Source organism: Glycine soja, chromosome 8 (genome assembly GCF_004193775.1).
Source record: "Glycine soja cultivar W05 chromosome 8, ASM419377v2, whole genome shotgun sequence".
NCBI lineage: Eukaryota > Viridiplantae > Streptophyta > Magnoliopsida > Fabales > Fabaceae > Glycine > Glycine soja.
In genome coordinates, this window is record NC_041009.1 from 10,497,493 (window position 1) to 10,508,251 (window position 10,759).

The 10,759-nt window shown below is 31.7% G+C and overlaps 2 protein-coding genes across 2 annotated transcripts; one reads left to right on the forward strand and one right to left on the reverse strand.

Annotated features, from left to right (window-relative positions):
* Positions 1-333: 333 nt before the first annotated feature.
* On the forward strand, positions 334-3,243 carry LOC114421872 (annexin D2-like). The gene is made up of 5 exons (XM_028387976.1): positions 334-489; positions 1,307-1,452; positions 1,640-1,858; positions 2,121-2,333; positions 2,672-3,243. The coding sequence occupies exons 1-5, from the start codon at positions 414-416 to the stop codon at positions 2,963-2,965; spliced, it is 948 nt and encodes a 315-aa protein (XP_028243777.1). The 5' UTR covers positions 334-413; the 3' UTR covers positions 2,966-3,243.
* Positions 3,244-3,634: 391 nt separating this feature from the next.
* Positions 3,635-7,461, reverse strand: LOC114421874. Its single transcript, XM_028387977.1, has 5 exons — positions 7,117-7,461; positions 6,903-6,979; positions 5,308-5,437; positions 4,869-5,180; positions 3,635-4,142 (listed from the first exon to the last, which is right to left on the reverse strand). Exons 1-5 carry the CDS (start codon positions 7,213-7,215, stop codon positions 3,867-3,869), a joined length of 894 nt encoding a protein of 297 aa, XP_028243778.1. The 5' UTR covers positions 7,216-7,461; the 3' UTR covers positions 3,635-3,866.
* Positions 7,462-10,759: the final 3,298 nt, after the last annotated feature.

A 10,759-nucleotide genomic window follows, 5' to 3' on the forward strand; every position in this document is an offset into this window, starting at 1 on the left:
GCTATTATCCAATAAGAATTAGATTTTCATCTTGATAATTTGTGTAACATTTTAATGCAAACTTTTGTTAGAAAACTATCAAAGTGAAACTCTAGTTCTAATTTTCTTTTTTATTTTGGTAGACCAGTTCTAATTGTTAAATAGCATAAAAAAACACTTAAAAAAATATATCTAAGTTTCGTCCTTTGAGTATTTATTAATTAACTTTGTTATAAAAGTCAACAATGTCTTATCATAGACAGGTAACCAATTATGGTTATGATTAAAATTATTTTTCTTTTTGATTTTTTTTCCTTTGTGGTTGATGATAGGTTCGTATCATATCTTTGTATATAAATGGTTAAGCTGGCACCAACTCCTCACATTGCTCTGAATTTTCTGCATCATATTGCACACAGAGATCGTGATCGAAAATGGCGACGTTGAAGGTTCCTGCACAACTTCCTTCTCCATTGGAAGACAGTGAGCAATTGCGAAAAGCTTTTCAAGGTTACCTTACGACCACTCATTCATTTCTTTCATTTTGTTGACAATTATTTTGTAATTGTTAGATCATCGATCTGTTTTACATTTTTTCGATCTATCTCGTTTGTATTTAAGTCTTTTGGTGTGTCCACGATCTGATTGCGCGGTTTTATTATATATCAACTGTTACTAATTAGATCATGGAATAGATTATTGTGTCTGGTTTATGAAATCACTGTTAGTATTTCTGCTTGACGAGTGCTGGAACGGTGGAACCGCATCCGGTGCAGTTATATTTTTCATACATTGACGCAGTCAGTAAATTGTGACCGTTGGATGAATATCAGACAACTCAGGCCTAGAATAAGTGTTTTAAGTTCAATCTACAAGATAGAATACAACTATACAAGCCGGAATGATGATAGTTGAGATTATTTTTTTTAATTTAAGCTTCATTCTCATGGTTTGGTTGAATAAACTTCCCCATATGTACTCATAGGAGAAAAAAATTAAAAGAAAAAAAAGGAAGCTAAATTAGTATGTAAATCTTGTCTTTTTAAGAACTAAATGGGACGATGTTTGGCACAGCCTTAATGCAGTAATACTAATAGTTAATATTAGTATGTGTGTGTGTTCAGAAGTGCTCAAATAAGTGAAGATAACTATTACAGAAAATCAATACATAGTGAAGTTGGATCTTTGAATAATTCAAAAGTTCTCAAACAAGGAAACTTACTTTGTTCCTTTGTTTTTATCATGGCATGAGGCATTTTTTATTCTCTCATTGCACCAGCATGTTTTGATTGTCCATCCAGTTGTTGTCACTGACATATCTTCGCAGGGTGGGGAACGAATGAAGGATTGATAATATCAATCCTGGGTCACAGAAACGCGGCTCAGCGTAAGTTGATTCGTGAAGCTTATAGTACAACCCATGGAGAAGATCTTCTTAAAGATTTAGACAAAGAACTTTCAAGTGACTTTGAGGTCAGTTTAAATCTTTTGATATTTGGCTTATTTATGTAAATCTCACTTTTTTCATTTGTCAGAAATTTATCAATTTTCATAGTATCAATCTCAGTGTTCTATATGGATAATATTAATTGAAGGAAATGGATAATTACAGTTATGAAGTTAGTATATTGTCTAATGTTTAATGTTTTGAATATAAAAGCGGGCTGTGATGGTTTGGACATTGGATCCTTCTGAGCGTGATGCCTTTTTAGCAAATGAAGCCACTAAGATGTTGACTTCAAACAATTGGGTCATTTTGGAAATTGCTTCCACTAGATCTTCACTTGACCTCCTAAAGGCAAAACAAGCATATCAAGCCCGTTTCAAAAAGTCCCTTGAAGAAGACGTTGCCTATCATACTAAAGGGGACATCCGCAAGGTAATAAGTCCTTAACTTTCTAATGTACTTGTTTATATCTTGATAGAGAAAAGTTGCATATTTGCACATAATATTCAAAGTTTGATGCCTCTGCTTGATGCCATTTCTTCATCAATCAAAATTTTCCAAAGTATATAAACCTTCTCAACTTAAAGGAAAATAAGTGATTCCAAACATGCATTGCATTTAATATAACTATTTTTTTCACAAATTTTTTCCCCTATTATCTGATGAAACTTTGTTTCTGATACGTCAATAACAGCTATTGGTTCCTCTTGTGAGCACATTCCGTTATGAGGGGGATGAGGTGAACATGACATTGGCAAAATCTGAGGCTAAACTGCTTCACCAGAAGATTGCAGAGAAGGCCTACAACGACGAGGACCTGATCAGGATTTTGTCAACAAGGAGTAAAGCACAGTTAACAGCAACACTAAATCAGTACAACAATGAGTTCGGGAATGCCATAAACAAGGTATTGACGTTTTGGCTGTTTATGACTCATTTCTATGTTTTTAACCTAACATCTGCTTTATGCTTGAGTACCTACTGCAGCACTTAAGCTGACATAGTGCTGAATATATGACCATGTTTTGTTCACTTTAAGAAACGTGATTTGCAGTGATAATCTTGTTTTAGATGAATCAATTGCTACATTTTAAAGGATTATATTCCAGGCTTACTTCAAAAAAAAAAAAATATATATATATATATATATATATATATATAAAGACAGGATAGAAATTGTCATCAAGTGATTATAAGATTAATCGATGACTCGTAGTTGAACTGACAATTGGCTTGCGTCTGCAGGATCTGAAAACTGATCCAAAAGATGAATATCTGCAATTATTGAGGGCAGCCATTAAGTGCTTGACTTACCCTGAGAAATATTTTGCAAAAGTCTTGAGGCTGGCTATAAACAAGCTAGGAACTGATGAAGGGGCCCTTACTAGAGTGGTGACAACCAGAGCTGAGGTTGATTTACAGCGAATTGCTGAGGAATACCAAAGAAGAAACAGCATTCCTCTGGACCGCGCAATAGCCAGTGACACTTCTGGAGACTATCAGAGCATTCTCCTTGCACTGGTTGGACATGAGGATTAAGTTTTCTTTCTTAATCTGTTCAGTTGTCATGGGATTGCTTGTTTGGCTATTTGCTTTTCCTCTTATCATGAGTGATATTGCTATGGATCTCTGGACAGAGGAATTCAGTGGCTTGCTGTTAACGCTGCTTATGAGGGGTATAAATTATCATGCTGTTTCAGAATAATATGTTTTGAATGTTGAAAATTCAAGATATAGCACTTCACATCTTTATTAAGGATCAATTATATGTTTTAGAATAATAAAATATTTGCTGCGTCTTTTACTACTGTTATTAAGGATCAATTATTCCTACCACCATATCATGACACTTCACATAAAGACGTTCTAGATACAATAAAGGCAACTATAATTGTCTACTTCTCAACAATATATCAGCAAATATACTTCTCAACAATTATCTCATAAAAAGCATAAACCAGATCTCATATTTGCTGATTTTTGAAGATTATCAATGTTCTGTAATAGAGGTTATTAGCAAGATTAAGTTTCTTATGTATAGACTTGCATTTGTTTTAGTATCTTGATATAGGCCTTATTGTATTAGGGAGACTTTTGATTTTTTCTAGATGCGGGGTATGTCCAGTTTATTATTGTATCATTTTGGATTTAATATAATTTTCATTTTTTCCAAAAAAAAAGCTAATTATTCTGTATATCAACAATTTCTTATTAAAAAAAATATCTCAACAATTTTATTTATCCAATATATGACTGTGTATATCAACATAAATAAACGTTTGTACCCATTATATGGTAAAGCAAATTATTCTGTGTCGGGGGTTATACCATAAATATACAATGTTGACAATCCAACACACTGATCCTTCCCGTCAAAACACGGAACCTCAGGAATTTATAGAACGCACACAGTTAATTGAACGAATTTAGATAATCAAATTTAAACGAGGGCAATGCTGCTTCCTCCACCTGGGGGTCTGCGTGCACCTCTTATATTATCTCTGTTTTCTGCCTTTCCGTCCGCAAATATGTCATTTCCAGCCATTTCTCTAAGTTTAGCTCTGCTCGAAGGTTTTTCCGGTGATCCTGCAGGAGCGTCTCCCTTGAAAATATTATTGCCTGTCATCTCTGCAAACTTCTGGTCATGTATTTTTTTTCTTAATATCTTCTTAACTGGTTCTTCACTGAATGAGAAATTACTTTGGCCACCAGCACGCTGCAACAATAACAAAACTAGGGTCAAATGTAGTCATCAGGAGGAGGGAGAAGGCACGTGAGCTAAAGGAGGAAGCACATGGATCAGAAATGGATGAATATACAGCTTATTTTAGAGGAAAAAAGAATGTGCCGTTATAGTAAAACAAAAGAGAAACACATCTCTAGTTTCAACAAAAAGTCCTAAGAAGAAAAATGAAACCTAAGAAGAAACCTGACGCGGAAACTACAAAAACATGCAGACAAAGACAAACTGATGGACCTCTTCAAGACAATGAATGTGCAGTTTGGCTCTAACTCAAGATTACACATAACAGGCTCGTGTCTTGGTAAGGAAAGAAACATTTTCTTTATTATTATTTACGTCGAGGGAAGAAACATTAATGAGAGAAAATTTTAACATCCCCAAATAAATGGTATTCTTCCAGAGCTGCAACCGTATTTCTGTTACTATTTACAACCCTTGGGTTATAACTTCATAAAATTAGACAAATTGTTCTGCATTTAAATTTTTCCTTTCAGAAAACCATAAGGTGACATTTTTGCACCACCAAAGGTAAAAATTTCATGATAGCCATGTATATGTTACAAGACGGGATTAGAACAATAAAAATTTCTGTAGACATTCCTCCAACGGGATTAGCACAATAAAATTTCAGTAGACATTCATCCAATATAAATGATTTATATGACTCGTGATTGGTCTTCATGCCTAGAAGATACTTACATTAGAAACTTGTGCAGATGTGCTCACTTTTTGTGGAACAGGTTTTCTTGTGTCTTCACTTTCTTTTGATTCCAAAGTGTGTGCAGCAGCCAGTGAACGAGGCACAATTTCAGGAGGGGCAAATATATCACTTCCGCTGAGCTCCTTGGTCTTGGCACTTGATGTTTGCTTGTTGATCTTCATGACTGATTCGCTTCGATATGTTCCACTAAGTTCACGCTGCTTTGCTATCTCAGGTAGGGAGGTTGGTTTTTTTGGAGAAATGTTTCCTTCAGTGCTGAATGATATCTGACTGATTCCATTCATTGCTTGCTGAGATGCAATTGCAGGGAAATAAAACAAGAATACTGTTATCACAATGGAGTTGGTATTTAAGAAACAGTCATATTCAATGCTCAAATCTCAAATTGCCTTGGAACAAGGTAACCATCTAGCATACCTGATATACGCGTATGCTTGTTCTGTTTCTTGAATTTGCAGAATTTTCTTCTGATGTGGTATCTTCAGAATTACCCGAAAATATACCACTTCCAGTCATCTCTTTCAATTTATATCCTGAGCAGGGTTTCCTGAGTATCGAGAAGAAGAAAAAGAAAGCAACAAGAAGGGACGGGATTACTCTGATACCATGTAAGAGAAAAACGACAAAAAAAATGATTGGATGCACATGATGGAATTTGACTTCTTTCATTGGGCTGGAAGCCTATTTATATAAACTGCCATAAAGCTATAAGAAGAAAAATAAAGCAAGGTAGTTACAATCACAACAGGCCAAAAAATTAACAGAAACATCTAGCCGTGACAGCTAATAACAGAAAGTAAAAGATTAAAAATTAATCCTTTTAACAGTCAAACACATGAAAAGATATGTTTGACAACAAGATTATATAACAGTCAGGGACCTTTTAACTTAACAAGTAGCAAAGATACTATAGTTTAATTTTGATGTACTATCACGTTTTAGTTTTTTACTGTTAGCTGAATAAAAATCTCTTTAAATAGTAAATATGATTTTTAAAGTAAGAATTTAATTAGAATATAAATATAGTGTAATTAAGTAATCTTACCCAAGGAATTATCAAATAAGTTTGTTAACTTTTAAAATAACTAGTAATAGAACTATGCATTACATGGTTAAAAAAAAAACAAAGAAAAAAAGAGTAAAAAAGTGTGTAAAATAAATATGAAAAACTTAAAAAATTGCTCAACTAACACGGAGGGATGACCAGACAATTTTTATAGTGCTATTGATTACTTTGAAAGTCATATGTGAAATTATTTTTAATTATTAGACAGTGTAAAAAATTAAATTCTTATACTTTTATTACATTCTAATTAAATTTTAATTTTAATATTAACAATTAAGAATAAGAGCAATGCTAAATCTTTCTAAAAATTTCCTTAATATTTTGTAAAGAAAGTATTGAATAAAAAATAAATATATTTAATGTTTTGAAAACATAAATTCGATCCATTCAATATTTGTCCTATAAAGTATGCAGAAGAATTTTATTGGAGGACCTAGAATATTCTAGTAATAGAAGTTCCTTCAATTAACTAATTTTAATGCTAAATGAGCATGTAATAATGCTAAATAGTACCAAACATTTTAATGCATTTTTTTTATTAGTCAGATGTTTTAATATAATTGGTTCAAATGTAAATTAAAAAATAAAAGAAATTTGGTAATTAGCCGAAATCATGAGTGATCGATCAGCTGCATGCAGTAATTCCTGCTACACAAATTCGAACCAATAAGCAATTTTCCCAAAAATAATTTCGTGTTGATTGTTCATCATAACGCAATTCTTAAGAGTTTCAAGTTTCAATAACAGGAGACCAATGGTTGGCTTCTCAAAACGTTCCCATAAAAACCGCATAGTGTTTCCAAGATAAAAAAAAAAAACACTGAATCGGATCACAGAACGAAACAATTAAAAAGTTGGAACAAAAACAAACAATAGCAGATCCAATGCACACTCAATAACCAACACTACGATAGAATTGAAAAAGAAAAGATGATGATAGTATTACTTTTTTGTCAGGCTCTGTGTTTCTTCCGCCGCGGTTAGCTGGCTTCCGCGGAGAACCTCACCGATTTTATCAGAAGGCTGTGAATAGTAGATAAGCAATTTGAGAAACAAACACATTATATATCTTCACAAGAGATTCAATTGAACCAACAAAACCGATGCTTAAATAAAATTTTCTGTAAAATATAAAACAGTTAGTAAATAGAAGTAGTAACCTGGCGAGAGCGGTGGCCAGAGGCTGAGGAATCCGGCGGAGGCTGTTCGGACCATGTTAGGAGATCGGAGGTGGGGGTGTGAGGGTTCCTCCTCTGCATTTTGTTTTGTTTGAGTGAGAGATGAAGTGTGTGTGCGTGAGAGAGAGAAGGTGATTTTATTCACCACACCAGATTTGAAAAAACGTTTCAACGATAACGAACCGAAATAATCACTATCCAATTTCTTTTCTCTTATGATTTTCAACTGCAACTATGCCACCTACAATTTACGAATAATAATATAACAAACTCTCCAGAGGTTGAGTTATGAGTTGTTATGATGACACCTAAAAATGGATACTCGCTCTACATGCTGAACATGTGTCATTCCACTCCCTTATATAACTATTACTTTGAGTAGTAGTTTGAGTATCTTTAAAACAGGGGTGTTTTGTTTTCGATACCTAAGCTTTATATTTTATTTATCTACATTAGTGTCTCGGAATTTTTTATATTTTCAAATATGTATTTGTCCTTTGTGAATTTTCGTTAATTGAGTAGTCAACTCATTCTCAACTGTATCTTTTTTAAAAATAAAAATTAGGTATTACAACCAAAACATTCATATTTTATAAGTATCAAAAAGATTATTTAAGCCTAAATTTTTTTTAAAAAATAATTATTATTGTCATTGCACCACAAATTTTGCATTCCCTTCCTCTTTCTCTTTTATTGGCACGGTAATCCATGAAATATGAGTTCTTCGCACAATACTTACAAGATTTTAGTGATTGTCCGTTGTCGAGTTATAATGAAATCTTGTGATAGTCCCATGATTGAGTAGTTAAAAACATCCGATTTTGGCAAGCAAATCAAAAATGACTTCGTGGAGAGCGTTGTCATGTTGAAAGTAGAGGAGACAAAATCAACTTTAACATATGCTTAAGTGGAAAATCACATACTTATGTTGTTAACAATAAAAATAAGAGGATGTAAATATTTACATGAATTAGAATGAATGGATACAACATAGGAAAGATATTAAGTGGGTGAGATAGGACAATCATGATGATAATTAACTTTTTTTTTTAGTTAAGGAGTATCACACCGAAAAAAGAGAAAAAGAAAAGAGTGAAGAATTTACGTGGTGTAATGACGATAATATTTTTTTTTTAAGCTTAAATATCCTTTTAGTACCTATAAAATATAAGTGGTTTAATTTTGATATTTAACCTATTTTTTGTAACTAAAAAAAAATTATTTTTAAAAAATTTATAATCCATGAAAATGATAAGACTATTAAGTCAGTCATCTTTAAGTAACTTAAACTTGATAACATAACACTCCTTAGTTAAGTCATTATAACTATTTTAAAAACAAAAATCTATGGGATACTAAACAAAAACTTAATTTACCAAAATCAAAACACCCATACTTGCAAGTATTAAAAAATTGTTTATGGATACTACTTTAAACTCTTACCACAAGGCCGATTCCAGTAAGTCATATTAAAAATAATTTTAAATATTAGCAAAAAAAATAAAAAATAAACTAGCATAACATTTGTTTAAATATATTTTTTAGTACATAATAATTTTATCTAATTCAAGTAACATTATTACTTATAGAATATACTTGCTTCCTTAAAAATTGGTAGATTTATTTATTTTTATAATAATTATCTTTAAAGTTATATCAATGTTTATTTATGATTAAGTAATAGTATAAAATTATTTTATATTATTAATACTTAATCATTAAATTTGTTTCAAAATATTTTTAGGGATTAAACGTATATTTAACTTTAAATATTTTATATCACTTTCCATATTAGCCTAGAAAAGGATGATAATTTAACTATTTCTATTTTCAAACTATAATTATAGATCCATTATCCGAATTATGCTTAACTAAGACAAAACATTATTTAAGGAGAGAGATTAATTAGAGAGCTTAGAGAGAGAGAGAGAGAGAGAGAGAGAGAGAGAGAGAGAGAGAGAACAAATAATCGATCTGTTGTTAATTATGATATTTGACCACTTTATCAACACTTAATAATTGGTGGGTATATCCCTAAATGAGTAGCTTAGACGTTCCCCTCTTAGAGTTAGAGTGACATATCAACACTTACGGCAATTTCTCTTTCCAGAATTCCGAAAGTTTTGTTTATAAACGTAGCTAACAATTAATTATTCCGTGTTTCTTAATTATCTCCTTCTAGCAATTTAATATTATCTTTTTTTGGGTAAATAAAAACTAAAAATAGTAAATAGATCACTTCAACTCTTTCAGTTACGGCCGCAAAACGCCACAACATTTTCATGACGGTATTTTACTTCCATTTTTTGTGGCTTCTTATCTCATCTTAAGGAAAATATACTCAAGTAACTTTTAATACATACAATGAGGGAACACAAAAAAAAAAGCAATTAGTTTTAAGTGAATAGAAGTTGACTTTAAAGGTACTTTAATTCGTGTTTGGTGATCCTCTTTTTTCTGACGTTTATACTCAATTAGTATTTATGCATTCTACAACCTCTAAACAGGATTATGCATGTCTGATCTCTTTCTATATGTTTCACTAATGTACACAACTAAAATTTTGGTCTTTAATCCAGTTATCTGTATGAACACGTTTATGAAAAATACTTTTTACTTATGAGTGATTGTCCGCACTAGAAGTGAATGGTAATTATTGGCAAACTTTACCTATTAGCACTAAAAATAAAAGATATTAAATCGATTCGCCACTTTGTAAAAAAAAGTTAGCACCTATTATTTATTAGCGATTACTAATATGTTTAACTTTTTTAAAGTATAAAGACTTTGTTAAAAAATTATAAAAATTTATTTAAATATTATCAAAATTACAAAGGACTATAAAATAATTTAAGCAAGAAGAATCACATGTACAATTTAAAAAGAAAAAAAATGCAATTAGATCGTACTCAAACTTACAAAAAAAGTTGAGATTTTTTACGGGCACAAGTTTTGCGAAAAAAGATAACCCTTGAGGGGGAAAAAACTATCTTAGAGAATCATTTTCCCCAATTTTAGGTTACGTTTTAGTTTGAGGATAAGATAAAGTAGGGTTAAATCTTAGTATCAAATCTAGAGAAACATAACAAGAGACAAAAAATGTGTTAAAAAAAACAAGAGACAAAAAATATGGAGATTCACAAATCACTATTTATTAATGAGGGATGATCTTGTCTCAAAATATTTCAGGCGGTCATACAGTACTTTAGTATTTGAAAGGGGGTGTATATGCGATTTTTAAACTTGCACACGAAGTATTAAAATTTTTTGTGGCCATAGCTCCCTCCACCAACATGAACTTATGAAGAAGAGGCCATGTGTAATGTGTTGCAATTCATCAGTCATCACCCTAATTAACATTTGTGGTTTGGATGCGCCTACAACAATAACGGCAATGACCCTTCCACTTTTAATTGTCTATCAACCGATCAATTTTGTTTATTAACTAATTGTTAATAACGGAAGAAAAAGTTTTTTTTTCTTCCAATTATTATAGTCGTGAGTTATAGATAATAGATAGATACCCTCATAAATTGAAACCTTAACCACACGAACTATACTATAGTCCTTGGTAAAGAATTCAAGGGATGTGGACGGCAAAGTTGGCAAAAGTTGTTGCATTTAG